Source organism: Thamnophis elegans, chromosome 9 (genome assembly GCF_009769535.1).
Source record: "Thamnophis elegans isolate rThaEle1 chromosome 9, rThaEle1.pri, whole genome shotgun sequence".
Classification (NCBI taxonomy): Eukaryota; Metazoa; Chordata; class Lepidosauria; order Squamata; family Colubridae; genus Thamnophis; species Thamnophis elegans.
In genome coordinates, this window is record NC_045549.1 from 74,798,240 (window position 1) to 74,824,292 (window position 26,053).

The 26,053-nt window shown below is 46.8% G+C and overlaps 1 protein-coding gene across 2 annotated transcripts in view; it reads right to left on the bottom strand.

Moving 5' to 3' along the window:
• PPP2R2C (protein phosphatase 2 regulatory subunit Bgamma) overlaps window positions 1-25,532 on the bottom strand; it is a 34,173-nt gene extending 8,641 nt beyond the window's left edge. The window contains exons 1-3 of one of the 2 annotated variants that reach the window (XM_032223562.1): window positions 25,460-25,532; window positions 4,480-4,577; window positions 529-694 (exon numbers count right to left, since the gene is read on the bottom strand). In XM_032223562.1, coding sequence (XP_032079453.1) covers window positions 529-694; window positions 4,480-4,577; window positions 25,460-25,532 — 337 coding nt within the window. Of the gene's footprint in view, window positions 1-528; window positions 695-4,479; window positions 4,580-8,574; window positions 8,652-25,459 lie in introns of those variants that run through there. The other variant, XM_032223561.1, reaches the window with a different exon arrangement.
• Between the last annotated feature and the right edge of the window lie 521 nt (window positions 25,533-26,053).

The following is a 26,053-nucleotide window of genomic DNA, read 5'->3' on the forward strand; positions in this document are numbered from 1 at the left end:
GTGGCCTCAAGGACCCTCTAAAAGGATGCAAACGACCAGCTGTCTGCAAGGACTATCAATCCTTCCTGAACAAATCCTGAAGAAGCTCCTTGGATGAGAAGTGAAACTTCTTCAAAGAAAGAAAGTCCAGTTTCCTCTTGAAAAAAACAACAACACACTTTTGAGTTGACCCCAGAAAATATCATGCAAGAACTTTCTCTTTAGGAAGCCACAGCTGTTTCCTTCTTATATTTTTGGGAAAGTGTTGGGAGTTTGGGTGAAAGAGATGACCTCTTGAAGTCATGGAAACAGGGGAAAATCTTCACCAAGAATGCAAGGACAATATTTGAGGATTTGGTATCTCGGATGCTATATCCTGCTTGGGGGGCGGAGGGTTGTATCCCTGTAGCTCACCTGTGGAGGATTTTCTCCCCCATGTGGCATGTCATGTGTGTCAGTAAAGATCAGGGGAATTCAAGATCGCGTAAACCTGAAATCTACCTGGCGGGCTTTGATCAGGGTTAACCGTATGTTGTTGTTGTTTTTTACCGTTTGTTGACAGAAGAGCATGGGCTGCGTTCTGCTGCGGCAGCCATTTTATCTTGTTTATCTTTTCCTCAATTTCCAAACTCTTCAAATAATCAAATTCAGGTTCATGGCTCTGGAAGGTGCTGTAAACATTGTACTCGCCTTGGCAGTAAGGCGCACTTTTGCTCTGAAAACAAGAAAATATGACAATCAGGGTATATCTCTGCCTTTCTGACTTCAGAGACAGGAAACCAGCATTTCGGGCCAAGATAAAGATAATGTATATAAAATGTTTTATAGATGGCATTTGGCCACCTGTTAAAATGTGTCTAGCAAATGTTGGAAATGTAATTTTAAAAAAACGGGCACGTTCTATCATATGTGGTGGCCTTGTGCGAAAGAAAATGGGCAAAAAATACACAGATGGCTAGAAAAGATGTAGATTTTAAACCTGAACTGTTTTTATTAGGGATGACGTCAGAAAAATTGGATAAGAAAAGTACATATTTAGTATTGCTTTCCTCAATAGCAGCGAGGATTACCTTCGCACAATATTGGAAAAATGAAGAAACGCTGCAAGGTGAAGAGGTAATTAAGGCGATATTATTAGACTGTGCAGAAATGGAGAGAGTGGCATTGAAAACAAAGCCGAAAGAAGACACAGAATATTATCAAACGTGGAACTTGTTTTACCAGTGGTTGGGGGAAAAAGGGATGGAGAGTAAGAATGGAATCTGTACTGTTAAGCAAATTAAATATCCAGACAATGCGATGTTTATTAAGCACTAAGAAATTTAATTAATAGAATAGCAATAGCAATAGCAGTTAGACTTATATACCGCTTCATATTGCTATTCTATTAATTTAATTAATAGAATAGCAATAGCAATAGCAGTTAGACTTATATACCGCTTCATATTGCTATTCTATTAATTTAATTAATAGAATAGCAATAGCAATAGCAGTTAGACTTATATACTGCTTCATAGGGCTTTCAGCCCTCTCTAAGCGGTTTACAGAGTCAGCATATTGCCCCCAATAACAATCCGGGTCCTCATTTCACCCACCTCGGAAGGATGGAAGGCTGAGTCAACCCTGAGCTGGTGAGATTTGAACCGCCGAACTGCAGATAGCAGTCAGCTGAAGTGGCCTGCAGTACTGCACTCTACCCACTGTGCCCACGTATTTGTTTTTGTTTTTTTAAGAACAGTCTTGATGATGCTGCCCATCCCAATGCCAGGCTCTTGAGGGGAGCCCCACTATGCTCTGAGGTCAGGGGTGGGATTCAAAAATTTTAGCAACCGGTTCTCTGCCCGGTTGCTCGGTGGGCATGGCCTTCTTGGCCTCCTGCACCATTGGGGGGGGGTTGTTTTCATCTTCTCCAAGATCTGGAGGCTTTCCTTGAGTCTCCCCGGGCCGCCCCCGGGTTAGATCTGTTTCTGGACTTCCGGAACGTCGGCGAGGCCCATTTTTCACCCTCATGGAACCCTCTATGTGGCCCAGTGGTGGGATTCAAATAATTTAACAACCTTTTCTCTGCCCTAATGGCCAGCTGGGTAGATGGGGCTCAGTGGTCACGTGACTGGGTGGGTGTGGCCAACTCAACGTCGCTCCTGTCGATCGGTGCTTCGCTTTAGCTCTTACAATGTAATCAGGAGAGGCAGTTTCTGTAAGCAGGGCAATAAAAATTAGGCTAGAAACAACCAGAATGTTTCTTTCCTGCCTTCCTTACAGGATTAGCCCTGTAAAGTGGGGGAAAACAAAAGGAGATTTCTTCCGACAACCGGTTCTCCGAACTGCCTGGAAAGTTACCAACCGGTTCTCCCGAATAGGAGCGAACCGGCTGAATCCCACCACTGATGTGGGCCCTGCACTTTCCAGGCATCCAAAATGGGAGGGGCATAGTGGGCGTGGCCAGCCAGTCATTGCAACTACTGGTTTGATGAACCAGATGTAAAATTAGCATCCGATTCCCCTGAACCGGTCCGAACCGGCTGAATCCCACCTCTGGGACCGGTCTGCGAACACAAGGGCAACTTTCAGGGTTTAGTTTAGTTTAGTTTAATTTTATTTATAGGCCGCCCAATCCCAGAGGACTCCGGGCGGCTAGGGTTGCTCCCTACTCGTTCCCCTTGCATCTTCTGGTGGAAGTGAGGTGCCTAGAAAGTGTGGCCGAGTAGCAGACTTTCCCACTAGGGTTGGTTTAGCGAGGCAGCGGCTTCCAGAAAAATACTTTCGGAATTTAGATAATATCCAGAAGCAAACGGCTCAAATGAGGGACACAAGGAAAAAATACGCAACCAGGATCAGGAATACCAAAACAGCGAATTGCGACTAGGGAGAAGGAAACCTGCTCACAGGGGAGGGGGAATTAAAATGCACTCAAATTAGGCAGCGTAACTGTTCTAACGCAACCCATGCATATATTTCTAGGTCCGTAGGTGTATTAAAAACAAAAGTCTCGCTTCCGTGATGATAGAAGGCATGATACATTCTGGAGGGGGGCGGGAGGGGGGGAGATGAGAGGCAGCCTGCCAAGGAAGAATATTAGGCGGGGAGGGGGAGATATTCATCTGTTCAGGCCGAGTCTGAGAAATGGGGCAGCGAATGGGGAGGGGGGGGAAGGTGGAGGCTGACAGATGGTATCACTATTTATGACTTCGTGTGGAAGGAATTGTCCGAGCCGACATGCACGTCTGAGACTTTGCATTGAATATCTTTGCTAACGTGAATGTTTCCCCCAGTGAACGCACACTGAGCACTGCAATGCAGCTTTTCAGCTCTCTTTTACACCATCGAACACATAACTTCCGGTTGGCATGAGCACAGAAACCGAGTCGCCTCACCTGCAGGACTCTCCCGCGCGGCCCTGCCCCCCCCCCCCCACAGCCCATCCTGCACCTTCCTCTACTTCTCCTCTAAAGCGCCGTTGTCCTCCTGATAAACACACCCGAGGACAGCTGGCCATGGAGGTTTTGATTCCGGAAATGAATTCCCCTTATGTATTCTCATAGTGGGCCGTCGATATTTCATTTCATTTATTGAATTTCTATGCCGCCCAATCCCGGAGGACTCCGGGCGGCTTACAGAAATGAAAAAAGAATTAAAAGGAATTATTAAAAACAATGAGACACAACAAAGTTAAAAAGGAACGCAACAGACACCCAATCAGACGGGGCTGGACCTCCATCGAGGGGTCAACAGCCCCAAGCCTGCTGGAAAAGCCAGGTTTCAATGGCTTTGCGAAAGGCCATGAGAGTGGGGAGGGCCCGGATCTCCGGGGGCAGCTCATTCCATAGGGCCGGAGCGGCAACAGAGAAGGCCCTACTCCTAGGGGTCGCCAGCTGGCATTGTCCCGCTGAAGGTACCCAGAGAAGGCCCATCCTGTGCGATCTTATTGGTCTGAGGGAGGTATGTGGCAGAAGACGGTCCCGTAGGAAACCCAGGTCCTAGGCCATGTAGGGCTTTAAAGGTGATAACCAGCACCTTGAATCATGCTCAGAGACCAATGGGCAGCCAGTGCAGCTCGCGGAGGATAGGTGTGATATGGGTGTACCTTGGCACACCCAGTATCGCTCGCGCGGCTGCATTCTGGACTAATTGCAGTCTCCATAGGGATATAGGGACTTGCCGATAGAGTTTTAAGGTGGGTGGGGTGGCAAAATCTGTCCATTTGTACTTCTGCAACTGTCTGGTTTCGCACAGCCAGCAAACAGGACAGGGAACAGATTTTAATGGATAGTTGTGACTAGGGGTCGGATTCAGCCGGTTCGGACTGGGCTAATTTTACATCTGGTTCACCGAACCGGTAGTTGGAAGGACTTGAGCAGGGGGTTTAAATGGCGTTAAAGCATTTAGGGTACCTGGAATTTGGGCACAGTAAAGAGAGCTACTCGTAGTTCCAACACTTCAAGAAACGGAGTTTCTCTGACAATAACTGGAGACGTTTAAAAGGTTGGGGAAAAGACATACCTCGGGCTCCCTCTGGAATATAACAACTCGGCCACCTTTGTCCCCTGTGGCTAATAATTCCCCCGTCTGGTTGAATTCGATAGTTGAAATAATATCCGCTACGAGGGAAAAAAGAAAAATGAGAGCAAATTACATTGATGCAACCAGTGTCAATCGGAAATATTCTGCACATTTGATAAGAACAGTTGTGTCCCACCACTGGGAGCAGATGAAGCTTATCTTGAAGGTACGTTGGAGTCCCCAGATGTCTCACCTGGATACCTCCAATACCTTTTTTGGAGACAGTTCAGAGAGTAGCTTGGCTACCACAAGAATTCTGTCCCAACATAGCGATGTAGGGTTGCATCCAGTGGTGAAATTCAAATTTTTTTACTACCAGTTCTGTGGGTGTAGCTTGGTGGGCATGGCTTGGTGGGTGTGGCAGGTGAAGGATACTGCACAATCTTCATTCCCTCCCCACTCTGGGGCCAGCCAGAGGTGGGATTTGTCGGTTCTCCGAACTATTCAAAATTTCCGCTATCGGTTCTCCGAATTACTCAAAATTTCCGCTATCAGTTCTCCGAACTACTCAAAATTTCCGCTATCAGTTCTCCGAACTATTCAAAATTTCCGCTATCGGTTCTCTGAACTACTCAAAAATTCCGCTACCGGTTCTCTGAACTACTCAAAATTTCCGCTACCGGTTCTCCGAACTACTCAAAATTTCTGCTATTGGTTCTCCAAACTACTCAAAATTTCCGCTACCAGTTCTTCAGAACCTATCAGAACCTGCTGGATTTCACCCCTGGTCGCATCCCTTGTGAATACGCCTTTTCCCAGAATGTTTGGGTAGAGAAGTCTCGTGCTTTCTCCAGCAGAAATTTCACAATCTTGCAATGAATTCAACAATAAAAAAATAAATTAAAAAGAGCTATACAGGCAGCCGTTAGCCTCAACGGAGCCCAAAAGTTCTGTTCTTATGTGAGACACAAGTTAAGTGAATTTTGCCCCGTTTTACAACCTCTCTTGCCCCGATTGTTAAGCGAATCACTGCCGTTGCTAAGTTGGTAACAAGGTCGTTAAGTGAATCTGGCTGCCCCCTTGACTTTGCTTTGTCAGAAGGTCACAAAAGGGGATCGCGTAACCCCGGGACACTGCAACCGTCATAAATGTGAGACAATTGTCAAGCATCTGAATATAAATCACATGACCGCCGGAATGCCACTACGGTCATAGGTGTGAAAAACGTACGTCATAATTCCCCTTTTTTTCCAATCCCGGCGTAACATTGAACGGTCACTGAGTAAGATGTCGTAAGTCGAGGACTACCTGTACTTAAGCAGCATAGTCATTGTTAAAGCAGGAAAACAAGTCAACGCAGCGAGCAAAGCCAGCAGATTAAAATCCCACCGTTCGTTATAGAAAATATGGTCCAATTGCGATAAAAAATCAGATTTTAGGAAACTTAAAAGAGATTTCTCCAAAGCGGGTGCTCAATAAGGAATTTGGATTATATCAATTGGCTTTTTTTTCCCCCAGTTTGATTTGAAAATACCCCCGTTTTCCCCCAAAATAAGACTTATCCCGAAAATAAGCCCTAGCAAGGTTTTTTTTAAAAACATAGGCACATAATATTTCAATTTCAATTTAATAAAATTTGTATGCCGCCCACTCCCTTGGGACTCTGGGGGAGCTTACAGACAAGATAAGCATTTAAAAAATTAAAGGTAAAAATACAGTTGTTAAAATTACAATTATAGCAGTAGACTTATATACCGCTTCATAGGCCTTTCAGCCCTCTCTAAGCGGTTTACAGAGAGTCAGCATATTGCCCCCAACAATCTGGGTCCTCATTTTACCCACCTCGGAAGGATGGAAGGCTGAGTCAACCCTGAGCCGGTGAGATTTGAACCGCTGACCTGCTGATCTAGCAGTAGCCTGCAGTGCTGCATTTAACCACTGCGCCACCTTGGCTCCTGATTACCATCCATTCTGTCTAAGTGGGGCTGGACATTGATCAACAGCCCCAGGCCTGCCGGAACAGCCAGGTCTTGGTGGCTTTACGGAAGGCCGGGAGAGTGGGAAGGGTCCGGATCTCTACGGGTAGATCATTCCACAGGGCCGGCGCAGCTACAGAGAAGGCCCTCCCCCAGGGAGCCGCCAGCCGGCATTGTCCGGTCGACGGCACCCGGAGGAGGCCCAGTCTGTGAGATCTTGAATATAAGCTCTACCTTCAAAATAAGCCCTACTTAAGTCCCTCTGCAGCTGCCCGCCCTCCCTTTCTCTCCAGTTGCTCGTGGTGCCGCCGGCGTGAGGTAAAGCAAGAGGAGGTGCTGAAACTGCCCCTCGCACCCTGCAATGGCTTACCTCACAACCCCCACGGCCAGGCCATCCGCGCGCCCAACAACTGCCTCGTGGCCGTGGCAATGGCGTGTGGCTCAGCCTCCTACTCCATTGTGGGCAGGTGGCCGCGTGGTATCCTGCTGGACAAGGCTTCCAGAGGAGGAGGGGTGGGTTGCTGCACGCATTCCTGGCCGTTCGCTCGGCCGCACATACGCAGCAGACCCATAGGTCTGTGCATGCGCAGGGCATTAAAAAAATAAAATTAAAAAACCATGCCTCGCCGACCGGGGAACTGGTTCCGAGGCATGGCGGCTGTTTGCTGTTTGCTGCAAGGAGGGAAATTGCCTGGAGGAAGAGGCAGGTTTTTTCTCTCTCTTGTTTTCCTCCCTAAAAGCTAGATGTATCTTATACTTCGGAGTGTCCTTTACTCTGAAAAATATACTCCAGCAAGTATATTCATGTAATAGCAATAGCAATAGCAGTTAGACTTATATACCGCTTCATAGGGCTTTCAGCCCTCTCTAAGCGGTTTACAGAGTCAGCATATCGCCCCCAACAACAATCCGGGTCCTCATTTTACCCACCTCGGAAGGATGGAAGGCTGAGTCAACCTTGAGCCGGTGAGATTTGAACCGCCGAACTGCAGATAGCAGTCAGCTGAAGTGGCCTGCAGTACTGCACCCTAACCACTGCGCCACCTCAGTGTATTATATTCACATGTAATAAAAGTATCCCACCATCCCTGGCTTCTGTCCATTCAGAGGTGCATATCCCAAAGGTGTTTTTTTAGGAGGCAACTGGACTTCGGCTCATCTTGTGAAATCTGCATCTCTCCTCCTGGCTACTCGCAATGCCACAGAGTCTATAAATCACCCTCAAGTGGCATATGAACCACAGAGACGGAAGGGACCTTGGAGGTCTTCTAGTCCAACCCCTTGCTCAAGCAGGAAATCTTATCCCGTTCCAGACAAACGGTTGTCTAATTTTTTTTTCTTAAAAACCTCCAGAGATGGAGCACCCAGAACATCTGGAGGGAAGCTGTTCCAGTGATTAATTATTCTCAATGTTAAGAAATTTCTCCTTAGTTCTAAGTTGCTTCTCTCCTTGATTAGTTTCCACCCATTGCTTCTTGTTCTACCCTCAGGGGCCTTGGAGTATAACTTGACTCCCTCTTCTTTGGGGCAGCCCCTGAGATATTGGAAGACTGCTATCATGTCTCCCCTAGTCCTTCTCTTCATTCAACTAGACATACCCATTTCCTGCAACCGTTCTTCATATGTTTTGGCCTCCAGTCCCCTAATCCTTTTTGTTGCTCTTCTCTGCAACCTTTAAAGAGTCCCAACATCATTTTTACATCGTGGCGACCAAAACTGGATGCCGTATATTCCAAGTGTGGCCTTACCAAGGCCTTATAAAGTGGTATTAACACTCCACGTGGTTTTGATTCTATCCCATAACTTCTGGAGGCAAGTTGTTCCACTGGTCAATTGTATCAAAATTCCTCCTTAGTTCTAGACTGCTTCTCTCCTTGATTAGTTTCCACCCATTGCTTCTTGTTCTACCCTCAGGTGCTTTGGAGAATAGATTGACTCCCTCTTCTTTGGGGCAGCCCCTGAGATATGGGAAGATGCTATCAAGTCACACACACCCCTCCCAGTCTTTCAATTCGTTAGAGAAGACATACCCAATTCCAGGAAACTTTCTTGATATGTTTTAGCCTCCAGTCCCCTAATCGTCTTCCCTGCGGCCCCTCCGCCCAGCGGTTGGGCTCCTTCCCACTCACCTCCAGAAGTGACCTCTTCAGCAGGGGGTGGAGACTCATTGGCATGGCAGTGGAAGGAAGCTTGCATGGCTGCCACCGTCCATGCTATGCCACTCCTGTGGAGAAAGAGAGGACCTCAATTTCCAGGGCTCCAAATCAGGACCGTTCATGGTCCAGGAACATCAAATGGCGCGAAACCCCTCCAACCTAGGAAATGGCAAATCTCCTTTCTGGTATAAAGGAACAGGAAAAGCTACGTTGCGTGACCCGTCAAAACCGCGGTAGACAAAAGCGCGCTCGACGAAAGCGCGTACCTGACGTCATAAGCAGCGCGATGAAAAAAATTAAAAATAAATTAAATTGAAATTAAAATAGAATTAAAGCAAGCCGATTCACATAAAGGTAAGGGTTAGGTTTAGGGTTAGGGTTAGGGTTAGGTTTAGCGTTAGGTTAAGGGTTAGCGTTAGGTTTAGGGTTAGGTTTAGGGTTAGGTTAAGGGTTAGGTTTAGGGTTAGGTTTAGGGTTAGGTTAAGGGTTAGGTTAAGGGTTAGGGTTAGGTTTAGGGTTAGGTTAAGAGTTAGGGTTAGGGTTAGGTTAAGGGTTAGGTTTAGGGTTAGGGTTAGGGTTAGGTTTGGGGGGGTTAGGGTAAGGTTTTCGCTTTAATTTTAAATTTACCGCTCACAGCGCGATGTTTTCGTCGCGCTGTGATGACGTCACGTACGCGCTTTCGTCGAGCGCGCTTTTGTCTACCGCGGTTTTGTGGTGGAACCCTACGTTGCCTACATGGCTCCAGGTACTAAGAGCATACAGTATGTATGCATGCATGTATTTATGTGTATATGTATTTATTTACTTATTTACTTACTTACATATTTATTTGTTTATTTGCTTCTCCCCCTCCCCTGTTTCAACTTTTCCAAGCCTTTGGTTGAATGGGTCTTTCTCTGCATATCTTTCTTTGGCAAATGTCTGGAATGGATTATAGCTATGGTGGCAAACCTATGGCACGGGTGCCAGAGATGGCACACGGAGCCCTCTGTGTGGGCATTCGCACCTTCGCCAGCTACTCTTCTGGTTTCTGGAGTGCATCAAAAACAGGCCGTAAATGGCCTGAAAATGGCCCCAAAAAACCAGCCGGAAAATGGCCCAGAAAACAGACCGAAAATAGCTTTAAAACGGCTCAAAAACAGCCCGGAAAATGGCCTGAAAAATGACCAAAAATGCGCATATGCACCAGAGTTGGGTTCTTACCGGTTTGGATCGGTTCGGCTGAACCGGTAGTGTTTTGGTGGCCTGGGCTGCTGAAACTGGCAGCGACCCGGGCCTGCCATCCCCCCCCCCCGAACTGGTTCTCCTACGGGGCTGCCATCTTGATTTTCAGTTATGCATATGCGCAGAACAATTTTCATAGCACAAATCTATTTTTTTCCTTTTTAAAAAACATTTTGTGCATGCACCGATCTATTATTGTGCAAATGCGTACAGGTCTGGCACGCAAAATGTTTGCATGTCCCCCCCCAACTGGCAGTAATGCCGGGAGCATCCCACCCCTGGTGTACACACTGGCCAGTGGGTCTTTGGGTTTCCGGAGCTTCGGCATGCTCATGTGCACGCACATCAGAGGTGGGATTCAACAGGTTCTGACCAGTTCTGGAGAAACGGTAGCAGAAATTTTGAATAGTTCGGAGAACCGGTAAATGCCACCTCTGGCTGGCCACGCCCCCATCTATTCTCTGCCTCCCGTGTCCCAGCTGATCGGGAGGGAATGGGGATTTTGCAGTATCCTTCCCCTGCCACACCCACCAAGCCACACCCACAGAACCGGTAGTAAACAGTTTTGAATCTCACCACTGACGCACATGCATGTGTGTTCTCATTTGGGCACTCGGTGCCGAAAAAGTTCGCCATCACTGGATTATAGCAAAACAAGAACTACTAATAATGCCTTGCTATTAAAGGTGCTTTTTAGATTTTCCAGGCCAAATAAGAAAGAAGAAAAAAGAAAAGAGTGGGGAATAAACTCCACTCTGATGAGCCTCCAAAAGCCACGGAAAATGGGGGATTTAAAGGTACTCAAGAAATGCATTAGGCTAAGTGAGGATGAGTCACTTTCATTAAGGAGCTAGTCTGAACCATTAATGATGTGAGAAGATACTGAAGATAATAGACCTGGTCTCAGCCCTGAACATGGATGCCACCTTAACAAAGCATCAAGCATTAATGTAATCAATCAGAATAGAGCTGGAAGGGACCTTGGAGGTCTTCTAGTCCAACCCCCTGCTCAAGCAGGAGACCGTAAATCATTTCAATCACTCAATCACTCAATCAATGAGAATAGAGCTGGAAGGGACCTTGGAGGTCTCCTAGACCAACCCCCTCAATTAATCAATCAGAGTAGAGCTGGAAGGGACCTTGGAGGTCTTCTAGTCCAGCCCCCTGCTCAAGCAGGAGACCCTAAACAATGTCAATCAATCAATCAATTAATCAGAATACAGCTGGAAGGGACCTTGGAGGTCTTCTAGTCCAGCCCCCTGCTCAAGCAGGAGACTCTAAACAATGTCAATCAATCAATCAATCAATCAATCAGAAGAGAGCTGGAAGGGACCTTGGAGGTCTTCTAGTCCAGCCCCCTGCTCAAGCAGGAGACCCTAAACAATGTCAATCAATCAATCAATTAATCAATCAGAATAGAGCTGGAAGGGACCTTGGAGGTCTTCTAGTCCAGCCCCCTGCTCAAGCAGGAGACTCTAAACAATGTCAATCAATCAATCAATCAATCAGAATAGAGCTGGAAGGGACCTTGGAGGTCTTCTAGTCCAACCCCTTGCTCAAGCAGGAGACCCTAAACAATTTCAATCAATCAATCAATCAGAATAGAACTGGAAGGGACCTTGGAAGTCTTCTAGTCCAGCCCCCTGCTCAAGCAGGAGACTGTAAACCATTTCAATCATTCAATTACTCAATCAGTCAGAATAAAGCTGGAAGAGACCTTGGAGGTCTTCTAGTCAAACCCCTTGCTCAAGCAGGAGACCCTAAACAATTTCAATCAATCAATCAATCAGAATAGAGCTGGAAGGGACCTTGGAGGTCTTCTAGTCCAACCCCCTGCTCAAGCAGGAGACCGTAAATCATTTCAATCACTCAATCACTCAATCAATGAGAATAGAGCTGGAAGGGACCTTGGAGGTCTCCTAGACCAACCCCCTCAATTAATCAATCAGAGTAGAGCTGGAAGGGACCTTGGAGGTCTTCTAGTCCAGCCCCCTGCTCAAGCAGGAGACCCTAAACAATGTCAATCAATCAATCAATTAATCAGAATACAGCTGGAAGGGACCTTGGAGGTCTTCTAGTCCAGCCCCCTGCTCAAGCAGGAGACTCTAAACAATGTCAATCAATCAATCAATCAATCAATCAGAAGAGAGCTGGAAGGGACCTTGGAGGTCTTCTAGTCCAGCCCCCTGCTCAAGCAGGAGACCCTAAACAATGTCAATCAATCAATCAATTAATCAATCAGAATAGAGCTGGAAGGGACCTTGGAGGTCTTCTAGTCCAGCCCCCTGCTCAAGCAGGAGACTCTAAACAATGTCAATCAATCAATCAATCAATCAGAATAGAGCTGGAAGGGACCTTGGAGGTCTTCTAGTCCAACCCCTTGCTCAAGCAGGAGACCATAAACAATTTCATTCAATCAATCAATCAGAATAGAACTGGAAGGGACCTTGGAAGTCTTCTAGTCCAGCCCCCTGCTCAAGCAGGAGACTGTAAACCATTTCAATCATTCAATTACTCAATCAGTCAGAATAAAGCTGGAAGAGACCTTGGAGGTCTTCTAGTCAAACCCCTTGCTCAAGCAGGAGACCCTAAACAATTTCAATCAATCAATCAATCAGAATAGAGCTGGAAGGGACCTTGGAGGTCTTTCAATCCAGCCCCCTACTCAAGCAAGAGACCCTAAGCAATTTCAATCAATCAGTCAATCGATCCATGAATCAGAATAGAGCTGGAAGGGACTTGGGAGGTCTTCTAGTCCAACCCCCTGCTTGCTGAAGCAGGAAACTTTTTTTACCATTCCAGACAAATGACTGTCCAGTCTCTTCTTAAAAACCTCCAGTGATGGGGCACTCACAGCAGAATAACAGGGTTGGAAGGGACCTTGGAGGTCTTCTAGTCCAACCCTCTGCTCAAGCAGGAGACCCTAGGCCATTTTAGACAATCTCTCTTCTTAAAAGCCTCCAGGGATGGAGCAGCCACAACCTCTGAAGGCAACTTCCGTTCCACTGGTTAATTGTCCTCACTGTTAGGAAGTTTCTCCTCAACTCCAAGTTGCTTCTCTCCTTGATTAGTTTCCATCCATTGCTCCTTGTCCTGCCTTCCGGTGCTTTGGAAAATAACTTGACCCGCCTCTTCAAGGCTAAATCAGTTACACTTAGTGGGATTAATGGAACAAAAGTCACCTCTCCAAGAAGAATTTGAGTTGAGTTTGAGTTTTAATAAATTTATATGCCGCCCCAATCCCGAAGGACTCTGGGCGGCTTACATAAAAGCAATAAAAGGAATACTAAAAGTTTAAAAAGTAGAATTTCATCCCTCGTAAGAAAAAAAAAACAATAACCTAAGGGTTTAATCAAAATTGGCTGCCAATTTAATACACTGGATCTCTCCTGGAACTGGGTTGAACAATTGAGGATTATATTCATGCTGTCCCCAGGAATTAATGAGAAACTTCCTTCCTAATTAACCCCCAATTTCTAAACTTCTAAATTTACAATCTAATTAAGAAACAGGAAAGCTTCCTGCAGAGCTAATAAGAGCTAATGCAGAAGGGTGATTTCTGCAGAATCAACTCTTATGAAGTTACTTATATGTTGAACATCCGCATGAAAAACTCACTGAGTGGCCAAAACAGAACAAGTCTTGTCCAAGAAACAAAGTGGACTTTAGCTATTCATCATGTCTTAAAGGTAAAGGTCCCCCTCACACATATGTGCTAGTCGTTCCTGACTCTAGGGGGCGGTGCTCATCTCCGTTTCAAAGCCAAAGAGCCAGCGCTGTCCGAAGACGTCTCCGTGGTCATGTGGCCAGCATGACTAAACGCCGAAGGTGCACGGAACGCTGTTCCCTTCCCACCAAAGGTGGCTCCTAGTTTTCTACTTGCATTTTTACGTGCTTTCGAACTGCTAGGTTGGCAGGAGCTGGGACAAGTCGCGAGAGCTCCCTCCGTTACGCGGCGCTAGGGATTCGAACTGCCCAACTGCCGACCTTTCTGATCGACAAGCTGAGTGTGTTAGCCACTGAACCACCACATCCCTGTATAAAAGGAATCAGGTATAAATAAGATTAGATTATTTCCCATACGGCAAGGAAGTCAATCACACAGTTTATTTATAGTATTTTAGGTTTACAGGATGCTTTGGGGTTGTTGTTGTTGTTGTTGTTGTTGTTGTTGTGTTGTGTTGTGTTGTATGAGATAAAGGTCTAGAACCAGTTGCGAAAATTCAGTCTTTACCATGTCAAAGACTTCCTTGTCGTTTTTGAAGGGGGGAGAGCAAAACACATTGATTTCGGTCAACGGCCAGTTGATCCTAATGTCGCATGTTATTTGCACGTAGATGGGCAAATCACAAAATTAACTGGATGTTTAGTGAATATTTCGCACATGACAAACTGTAGCTAGGTGTAGAGTAATCGAGTCCTGCATCACCATAAATAAAACTCCAGTGCCTGACACGCCGATGCGCTGAAGGCAGAGGAGAGGAGAGCAGTGGAAATCTATGGGCCGGTCCTTGGGACGGAAGAGCCACCGCTGCTAGCAAAGCCCCACCCTAGCTCTGGGGATAAAAGGCAGGGGGCGGAGATGAATACGTGTGGCAGAGGAGAGGAGAGCAGTGGAAATCTATGGGCCGGTCCTTGGGACGGAAGAGCCACCGCTGCTAGCAAAGCCCCACCCTAGCTCTGGGGATAAAAGGCAGGGGGTGGAGATGAATAGATGTGGCAGAGGAGAGGAGAGCAGTGGAAATCTATGGGCCGGTCCTTGGGACAGAAGAGCCACCGCTGCTAGCAAAGCCCCACCCTAGCTCTGGGGATCAAAGGCAGAGGGTGGAGATGAATAGATGTGGCAGAGGAGAGGAGAGCAGTGGAAATCTATGGGCCGGTCCTTGGGACAGAAGAGCCACCACTGCTAGCGAAGCTCCACCGTAGCTCTGGAGATCAAAGGCAGGGGGCGGACATGAATAGATGTGGCAGAGGAGAGGAGAGCAGTGGAAATCTATGGACCGGTCCTTGGGATAGAAGAGCTACCCCTGCTAGCAAAGCCCAGCTCTGGGGATCAAAGGAAGAAGGCGGAGATGAATAGACATGGCAGACAATTATTCATCTCCGGGATGGACGGACTTCTTCGCCTGTGATGAGAAACTTTTTGCCCCAATAAAGGAATATTTGAGTTCACTTCAAACGGTTTATCGTGTTTGAGTCAGAAAATTAAAGATGTAGTCATCAACAGCTACTTTCAACAACTAAGCCACAAACTGTGTTTTTATTTTGTTATACTTTACATTACCTAATGTTTTTCATTTTCCTCCTCTGTCGATTGCCCTAGGATTTGCAACCAGCATTTGCCTTGAAAGTCTGAACTTCCCATATAATAATAAACGTATTTGCGGAGCACAAGGAAGCACTGGAGCACTTTGAGTTTAATTATTTATGCCTTACTATTATGATTCCAGATTAATATTGAGAGTTTAGCAATAGCAGTTAGACTTATATACCGCTTCATAGGGCTTTCAGCCCTCTCTAAGCGGCTTACAGAATCAGCATATTGCCCCCAACAACAATCCGGGTCCTCATTTTACCCACCTCGGAAGGATGGAAGGCTGAGTCAACCCTGAGCCGGTGAGATTTGAACCGCCGAACTGCAGAACTGCAGTCAGCTGAAGTAGCCTGCAGTGCTGCATTTAACCACTGCGCCACCTCGGCTCTTCAATTGAGAGTTTCAAGAACCTTTGACATCGGAGCTTCAGAGAAACTCCACTAAGTACAGGGCCAGTTCGGGGATCCTGCCTGTGGATAACACCTCTGGAGGAATTCGAAAATGTACCATAAAAACAAAATTGCAATACAACAGAATTCCATAGAAAACAGCGACCGAAAACACCATCAGGGCACAACAACATGTTGTTCTGACCCAGCTCCCCAAACACAACAAACCCTCTGAAGTGAACCCAAAAGATTCAATTTTTAGGAGCACCGGTAGCCCCAACAAAAAGTTTCTCTTTCAACGCAGGCTAACAAGTCTGTCCGGCAGGGAGATGAATAGTTGCCTGCCACATCTATTCATCTCCGCCCCCTGCCTTTCATCCCCAGAGTTTGGGTGGGGCCTCACTAACAGCAGTGGCTCTTCCGTCCCAAGGACCAGCCCATAGATTTCCACTGCTCTCCTCTCCTCTCTGCCTTCTGTGCATCCACGCATCAGGGACTGGACCCAGCTGTTCCTCCTCTTCCTCATCAGCCACCTCCAGACCTGGGGGCTGTTGACTCTCCATCTGAGGGCTGACGGACGGCCCAGGCTCCGCCTCTGTCTCTCTCCCTCCCTCCCTCCCTCCCTCTCTCCCTGCTCCATTCCCTCTTTCCCCTCGGAGCTCTCAGGTTGCCTTGATGCTGACCCTGACTCCCACGCCTCCTCCTCCTCCTCCTCCTCCTCCTCTGATTTGGCTGCTGTAGGAGCTGGTGGACAACAGGACACTACACATTGCTAAGCCAACAGCTGGGTCTTCCAGACCTCCCTAAAAGATACCAAGGACGATGGAGACAAATCAGATCTGAAATGGCGATCATTCCAAGGGCATGAACCACTGCAGAGAAGGAAGGATTCCAAAGTCTGAACGGGAGATCTCGTTCTACAAAAAAAAGAATATGGTGTATGCCCATTCTGTTGAGATGGGCAGAAATCATCAGAGGCAAGCTGTCCCGCAAATAATCTGGCCTTAACACCTTTTTATGCCTTTCTAGGCAATAACCAGCACCTTAAACTACATCTGGAATCTACTGGAAGTCCTAGCTGCTATTGTGTAGTGGGCTTCAGTAGACAAGAACCAGATTAGCATAGCTGCAACAGCATTTATTGTCTCGAAAATGGAACTGAGGAACTGCAGGCAAATGCCAGTGATTTATGTTCTAGGCCCACAGGGCCTTAACCAATCATAGAACTAGAAAAAGCCTGCTCAAATATAAATGTTCTACATTTCCCTCCAAAACTGTTGGGGTCATCCAAAGGTTAGTTTCACTTTAGCACAGTTATGAGCTAGGGTCATCTAAAGGTTAGTTTCACTTTAGCACAGTTAACAGTTAGGGTCATCTAAAGATTAGTTTCACTTTAGCACAGTTAAGAGTTAGGGTCATCTAAAGGTTAGTTTCACTTTAGTAGAGTTAAAAGTTAGGTTAATCTAAAGGTTAGTTTTACTTTAGCACAGTTAAGAGTTAGGGTCATCTAAAGGTTAGTTTCACTTTAGCACAGTTAACAGGGTCATCTAAAGGTTAGTTTCACTTTAGCAGAGTTAAGAGTTAGTTTAATCTAAAGGTTAGTTTCACTTTAGCACAGTTACCAGCTAGGGTCATCTAAAGGTTAGTTTCACTTTAGCACAGTTAAGAGTTAGGGTCATCTAAAGATTAGTTTCACTTTAGCACAGTTAACACAACTATATACATTCTATTTATACTAGGATAGCCAGAGGTGAGGATATATAATTGAACATCATCAGAGTACTGAGGATAATTTATCCCCTGACACTGGTGGACTTCCCTCAGCAGTTTTGCGTAGGGGTTAAGCAGAAACCAAGTGGAGGTTTTCAAGAAGAGATTGGATAACCCATTTGTCTGAAATGCTATAGGGCTGTGATGGTGAACTTATCGGCACATGCGCCATCGCCAGCTGCTCTGGTTTCCAGCACACATGAAAAATGGCCTGAAGACAGCCTGAAATTGTCTCGAAAGCAGCCCGAAAACAGCCCTAAAATGGCCTGAAAACAACTCAAGAATGGTCTGAAAGCGATCTAGAAAACGGCCTGAAAACAGCCCGGAAATTGGCCTACAAATGGCATGAAAACAGCCCAGAAAACAGCCTGAAAACAACCCAGAAAATGGCCTGAAAACGACCCAGAAAAAGCCCCCCAAAACAGCCTGAAAATGGTCCAGAAAATGGCCTGAAAACAGCCCAGAAAATAACCCAAAACAGCCCAGAAAAAGGCCCCAAAACAGCCTGAAAATGGTCCAGAAAATGGCCTGAAAACGACCCAGAAAATGGCCTGAAAACAACCCAGAAAATGACCCAGAAAATGGCCCAGAAAATGGCCTGAAAGCAGCCCAGAAAATGGCCTGAAAACAGCCCAGAAAACGGCCTGAAAACAACCCAGAAAATGGCCTGAAAACGACCCAGAAAAAGCCCCCCAAAACAGCCTGAAAATGGTCCAGAAAATGGCCTGAAAACAGCCCAGAAAATAACCCAAAACAGCCCAGAAAAAGGCCCAAAAACAGCCTGAAAATGGTCCAGAAAATGGCCTGAAAACGACCCAGAAAATGGCCTGAAAACAACCCAGAAAATGACCCAGAAAATGGCCCAGAAAATGGCCTGAAAGCAGCCCAGAAAATGGCCTGAAAACAACCCAGAAAATGGCCTGAAAACAGCCCAGAAAAAGGCCCAAAAACAGCCTGAAAATGGTCCAGAAAATGACCTGAAAACGACCCAGAAAATGCCCCCAAAACGCCCTGAAAACAGCCCAGAAAATGGTCCGAAAACGGCCTGAAAACAGCCCAAAAACTACATGAAAACAACCCAAGAATGGCCTGAAAATGGCCCAGAAAACGGCCTGAAAACGGCCAGGAAACGGCGTGCAGCATGCACATGTGTCCTTACTTCCTGCAACACTCCGCGATGCTCCAGCTGCTTGGAGGAGCGTTGTGCAGGCGCCATATGCTATGCGTGCGTGTGCAAATGGCCTGTTTCCTTCAAATACAGGTAAGGAACGAGGGCGGGCGGGTGGGCCCTCTGGAGCACCATACATTCAACGGTACCCAGTGCTCCCGGCAGGCCCCGGTACAGCCATACCAGGGTGTACTGCCTGCAATCCACCACGGCGCCTCACCATCAGGAGGCTGTGAGTTTGATCCTCAGCAGAGGCAGATATTCCTCTCTCTGGGCACAATGAAAATATATCTGCCGAACAAAACTCCGCATTGGCAACAGGGAAGAGCATCCGGCCATTAAAACACCATGGTAGTTCCAGAGTGTTTTAATGGCTGGACTCTACCCCACGAAAGATTATGGGGTCGTTAAAAGATAATGATGATGATGATGAGCCCAGCCAAAGGGTTCTCTAACCTTTTCTTGAAAGTCTCCAATGATGAAGCACAAACAGGTTCAAGAGGTTCATCGCTCTCCCAGTCAAGATATTCCTCCTTATTTCACATTTGATTCCACCTCCGATAAGCTCCCGCTTGCTGGAGGAATGGGACAATTCGCTGCAGCCAATTCACCCTGGGACAACTTGACATGGCCAACTCATCAAGGGACAATTCGTGGCAGGATAATTCAAACCATTCCATTTAATGATTTAAAATAATTTTTAAAATATATTTTGATCATGGGCCTTTCATTCTGTCTCTCCTTTGGCCTCCTTTGATTATTCTATTCCACTATTTCTTTGATATCAGTCTAACTCTTGTCCTGCGGCAAGTTTTCCTGCAGTGAGATGTTCCACAGTGAGTTGGCCGTGGGGAGTTGGTCTCAGCAAGTTGGCTATAGTGAGTTGACCATGGTGAGTGGGTGAATGTGAATTGGCCATGGTGAGTTGGCTGTGGTGTGTTGGCCATGGTGAGTGGGCCATGGTGAGTGGGCCAAGGTGAGTGGGCCAAGGTTAATTGGCCAAAGTGAGTTGGTTGTGGTGTGTTGGCCGTGTGGAGTTGACCATGGTGAACGGGCCATGGTGAATGGGTCAAGGTGAGTTGGCCAAGGTGAATTGGTTGTGGTGAATTGGCCATGGGGAGTTGGCCATGGGGAGTGGGCCAATGTGAGTTGGCCAAGGTGAGTTGGTTGTGGTGTGTTGGCCGTGGTGAGCAGATCATGGTGAGTGGGCCAAGGTGAGTTGGTTGTGGTGAATTGGCCATGGGGAGTGGGCCATGGGGAGTGGGCCAATATGAGTTGGCCATAGTGAGTGGGCTGTGGTGTGTTGGCCGTGTGGGGAGTGGGCCATGGTGAGTGGATCAAGGTGAGTTGGCTAAGGTGAATTGGTTGTGGTGAATTGGCCATGGGGAGTGGGCCAATGTGAGTTGGCCATGGGGAGTTGACTGTGGCTAGATGGCCATGGCGAGTGGGCCAATGCACGTTGGCCAATGTGAGTTGGCCGTGGTGAGTTGACTGTGGTGTGTTGGCCGTGGGGAGTTAACCATGGTGAGCGGGCCATGGTGAGTTGGCCAAGGTGAATTGGTTGTGGTGAATTGGCCGTGGGGATTTGGCCATGGGGAGTTGACTGCGGCTAGATGGCCATGGCGAGTGGGCCAATGCAAGTTGGCCAATGCGAGTTGGCCATCATGAATTGGCCGTAGTGAGTTGGCCAATGCGAGTTGGCCATGATGAGTTGGCTGTGGGGAGTGTACCATGGCGAGTGGGCCAATGTGAGCTGGCCGTGGTGAGTGGACATAGACCCCCTGCAGATTCTCATCCCATCCTGTGGAGAATCAAGCCACACCCTCTTCCCTGGATGGTCCTTAATGAGAAAAAGGCTTCTTCTGACCCATCTTCAAAGTTATGCACCCACCACCTGCATTCGTGTGGTCACCTGTCAGGCAATTCACAACCAGCCTGTATTTACAATCCTGGGTTGCCGCATTCCACAGTCACTTCACCACCATTTCTGACTTTTTTGCGCTTGTCCAACAGAAAACCGCAAAACCCACCATTGGCTCGACCGTATTTGCTTAACGATGATGTGATTCAATTAAAGACCTGTGGTGACTCACTTCGTGGCTCATTTCACACTCCTGCTCTAGCCTGACACATCTGGCGTTGTCTTTTCACCTTTCAATACAGGCAGTCCTTGACTTACGACAGTTCATTAAGTGACCGTTCAGAGTTACAACGGCCTTGGGGGGGGGGGAAAGGACTTACAGCAGTTTTTCACAGTTACGACCTTGGCAGCATCCCCAGGGTCACGTGATTCAAACTTCTGATGCTCAGGATCTGACTCACATTTATGACGGTTGCATCATGTCACGTGATCCCCTTTTTGCGACCTCCTGGGGGGCAAGGTCCAGGGGGAAGCGAGATTCACTTAACGACCGGGTTACTAGCGTATCAGCCGTCACAATTCACTGAACCACAGTGGCCAGAAATGTCGTAAAAAAGAGGGCAAAACTCGCTGAACAAACATCAGCGTGAACGAACTGCGGAAATGTCGGGCTCAGCCATGGTCGTAAGTCGAGGACTACCTATACACTCAAAAGGCACCCATCTCGTTCCCTTTGCATCAGTGGTGGGATTCAAATAATTTAACAACCGGTTCTCTGCCCTAATGATTTCTTCCAACAACCAGTTCACCAAACTGCTTAGAAAGTTACCAACCGGTTCTCCCGAAGTGGTGCGAACCGGCTGAATCCCACCACGGCTTTACATCCTCTTGCAGCCATCCTGAACCCACTTCCGGCTGGAAAACACAATCGCACACCTGATCTGATTTTTATTTTATTTTTTTTTACCCCGCGACAACGGCAGAACTAACCGCAAAAAAAACCAGTTGGACGTTTGCAAGAGATTTGATGAAAGTTAGCTTTCCAACCCGTGGCCATTTTTTTCCCGAGCTTCCTTCCGCCTGCCTTTTCAAACCATCCTCCTCTCTCTCTTTCCTTCTTTTATTTTTGCTATTGTGGTGGTGCTGGTGGTTGCGATGAATTGCGGTTTGTGTAGGAGAGAAACTGCTGACTACAGTGGCGCGGACCAGTCCCACCCACCCACACTCCCCCGGGGGGGGGGAATATCCTACCCTGATGGAAACACAGCCGTGGTTTTAATCCTGCAACCTACGTATTTATTTCTTCATGCATTTACAATGGCCCACAGAAGTATTAACAAGAAGCCCGTAAATTCCATTTAGAGTTACGAAAGCTTTCCCCGTTCCGGAGAGAAAGAAAACAATATTATAGTGAGAGTGAGTGAGTGAATGAGTGAGTGAGAAAGAGAGAGAGAGAGGGAGGGAGGGAGGGAGGGAGAGAGAGAGAGGGAGAGGGAGAGAGAGAGAGAGCGCGCAAAAATGGTACGGATGGAGAAACGGGGAAGGAAGCTCTCGAAGTAAAAACGAACCGTTAGAAAACAAGATGCACATTACGCCTTGTGCCATAAATCCCAGCGCCTGTTCCGTTATTTTTTTTTTTTTTTTTAGCGCAGTAAACCTGAAACCGACAAGGTTGATCGCGGGGAAAACAAAATTAGGCAGAAGCCGGGGTGGAGATACCATTGAGGAGCCTGATCACGATGGGCTGCTACTGAGAAGGTTCCAGAAGGCGTCTTGAGCCAGAGGCCCAGAAAACTCTCTCGAATCTAGAGCATTTTCCCCCCCCCCCCGCCCTCCCAGGGGGGGGGGGGGCTTTTGCTGAGACTTTCCAAAGCTTTACAAATGGTATTCTACTACGTGCTTGTTAGTTCATCCGTCAAAGTCACTGCAAACAGCAGGCCGGGTGTAAAAAAAAACGCCTTTTCTTAAAACCCATTTTCAATGCGGTAGGATTTTTTGGGGGGGAGGGGAGGCTCCCTCTCCTACCCGTTTCCTGCCAGTCTGGCGACCATGTGCCAGTCAACTTGGGGTTGGGCAGAGCGAGTACGAGAGGGCAGGATTGCGGCAACCTCCGTGCCTCTTTTGTCAGGAGACAAATAGTAAGGGATGGGCACGCTTTACAAGCTCAATTGCCTTATGGGAGGCTCAAGGGATGCTTGTTTTGGTGTGAGTCATCATGGCAGCAAAATCCTAAAGGAATATCTATCTATCTATCTATCTATCTATCTATCTATCTATCTATCTATCTATCTATCTATCATCTATCTATCTATCTATCTATCTATCTTCCATTATCTATCTATATTTATCTATCATCTATCATCTATCATCTATCATCTATCATCTATCATCTATCTATCTATCTATCTATCTATCTATCTATCTATCTATCTATCTATCTATCTATCTATCATCTATCTATCTATCTATCTATCTATCTTCCATTATCTATCTATATTTATCTATCATCTATCATCTATCATCTATCATCTATCATCTATCATCTATCATCTATCATCTATCATCTATCATCTATCATCTATCATCTATCTATCTATCTATCTATCTATCTATCTATCTATCTATCTATCTACCTATCATCTATCTATCTATCTATCTATCTATCTATCTATCTATCTATCTATCTATCTAATCTGTCTCTCATCTCTCTGTCTCATCTCTCATCTATTTATCAATCCCTCTCTTCTATATACAGTATCTATCTATCATCTATCTATCTATCTATCTATCTATCTATCTATCTATCTATCTATCTATCTATCTATCTATCTATCTATCTTCCATCATCTATATTTATCTATCATCTATCATCTATCTATCTATCATCTATCTATCTATCTATCTATCTATCTATCTATCTATCTATCTATCTATCTATCTATCTATCTATCTATCTAATCTGTCTCTCATCTCTCTGTCTCATCTCTCGTCTCTCATCTATTTATCAATCCCTCTCTTCTATATACAGTATCTATCTATCTATCTATCTATCTATCTATCTATCTATCTATCTATCATCTATCTATCTATCTATCTAATCTGTCTCTCATCTCTCTGTCTCATCTCTCGTCTCTCATCTATTTATCAATCCCTCTCTTCTATATACAGTATCTATCTATCTATCTATCTATCTATCTATCTATCTATCTATCTATCTATCTATCTATCTATATCTATCTTCCATCATCTATATTTATCTATCATCTATCATCTATCTATCTATCTATCTACCTATCATCTATCTATCTATCTATCTATCTATCTATCTATCTATCATCTATCTATCTATCTATCTATCTATCTATCTATCTATCATCTATCTATCTATCTAATCTGTCTCATCTCTCTGTCTCATCTCTCATCTCTCATCTATTTATCAATCCCTCTCTTCTATATACAGTATCTATCTATCATCTATCTATCTATCTATCTATCTATCTATCTATCTATCTATCTATCTATCTATCTATCATCTATCTATCTTCCATCATCTATATTTATCTATCATCTATCTATCTATCATCTATCTATCTATCATCTATCTATCTATCTATCTATCATCTATCTATCTATCTATCTATCTATCTATCTATCTATCTATCTATCTATCTTCCATCATCTATATTTATCTATCATCTATCATCTATCTATCTATCTATCTATCTATCTATCTATCTATCTATCTATCTATCTTCCATCATCTATATTTATCTATCATCTATCATCTATCTATCTATCTATCTATCTATCTATCTATCTATCTATCTATCTAATCTGTCTCTCATCTCTCTGTCTCATCTCTCGTCTCTCATCTATTTATCAATCCCTCTCTTCTATATACAATATCTATCTATCTATCTATCTATCTATCTATCTATCTATCTATCTATCTATCTATCTATCTTCCATCATCTATATTTATCTATCATCTATCTATCTATCTATCTATCTATCTATCTATCTATCTATCTATCTATCTATCTATCTACCTACCTACCTACCTACCTACCTACCTACCTACCTACCTACATACCTACCTATCATATCTCTCTCTCTCTCTCTCTCTCTCTCTCTCTCTCTCTCTCTCTCTCTCTCTCTCTCTCTCTCTCTCTCTCTCGGCGCATCAGTTTGCTTAGAGGCGAAAAGGGAAGGGCTCCCCTTGGGAACCAACTGTTCTCTCCCTCATTCCGATCACTGCAGATGGATCCTGGTTAGCCCACCAACCCATCCCTTTGCCTTCCAGCTGCCTCTCCAATGGGAGGCGGACGTCAGCTGTCCCGTCCGTGATGCATTCCCCCCTCCCCACAATAAACGACCCGCTTTTTAAAAATAGCTATCCTGCAGACTCTTCGTCCTCAAGCGAAAATGCGCCAGGAGAGAGAGAGCATCCAAACGGTCCCCCTCGAAGAGCTCCGAAAGGAGCCCGAATGAAGAAGCAGAAACGATACCCTGTCCAAACTTTTGGTTCAGGCTTTTTCCTCCTTCGGGATGAAAGAGGAAAATGTGGGGATGGGAGGGCAGCTTGGCTCTTATTTCAAGAGAAAGCAGCACCCCAGAAATCTCCAGGTGTGCAGGGGTGGGGGTGGGCAATAGACATCCTGGAGCCCCAGAGAGGAGGCCATGCTAGGCTTGGTGGTGCTGCATATAACATTGGCAAGGGAGGGCAGAGAGAGAGACAAGCTGGCAAACCCCCCACCACACACACACACACACACACACCCTTCTTCCCAGGCTGCCTCTCTCCCTCCTGCCCATCTGATAAGATGCTTGCCTTAAAACCTGGCCTTACCTGGGCAACCTCCTCCCTAGGGATCCAAGCGGAGGGCGAGATGCAGGTGGCCTTTACCCAGGGGAGCCCGCTGGCTCCGCAGGGGACCCCCCCCCAATCCTGCAGGCTGTGCTTTCCATATCCCCCACCCACCCACCCATCCAGCAGGAGATGGCCGTGCCCAATTTCCCCCTCCTCCCTCGGCTTTATGCGCCCCTGGCAAAAGAGGAGCGCGGGGGGGGGGGGATGCAGGGGATGGAGGGAGAGGGTCGCGGCGACGGGGTTTCTTTTTACCTTCAGTCACATAGTTGTGATCCCGAAGGAAGCCCTGGTTGATCTTCGGAGGGGGCTCCGTCTCCTCGCCCATTGACCGCGGCGCCGGATTACTCAGCACCAGCCGCAGCGGACGGGCTGACCCGGCAGAGGGAGAGCGGAGGTGGGGCGGCTGCCATCGCTCAGCTCCAACGGGCAGCCCTGCCCTTGGAGGAGGAAGAGGAGGAAGAGGAGGAGGAGGAGGAGGAGGAGGAGGAGGAGGACGGGCCCCGCTTCATGGAGCCGGCGGATGGGGGGTGCCGCTTTCCCGCAAGTGGAGGATGAAGCTGCGCCAGCGGTACCCAGAGATGCTCCAGCCTTAGCAACGGCGCCCGGAGAGCATCCCATTCCCCCCCCCCTCCGCTGGAGCGGGGGAGGCGTCAGGCGGACCCCCGCAAGAGGCCGGGGGAGGCGGGGGTCGACGGCCCACCCCCGCGCCTTTTCGTGGCAGCAGGCGCCTCCCCGCCTGGCCCTGCCAGCCAACCAGCCCAGGTGGGCATGGAAAGCGAAGGGTCCTTTGGGGATGTGGGGAGAGGGAGTGAGAGAGGGGTGGGTGGGTGGGTGGGTGGGAAGAGG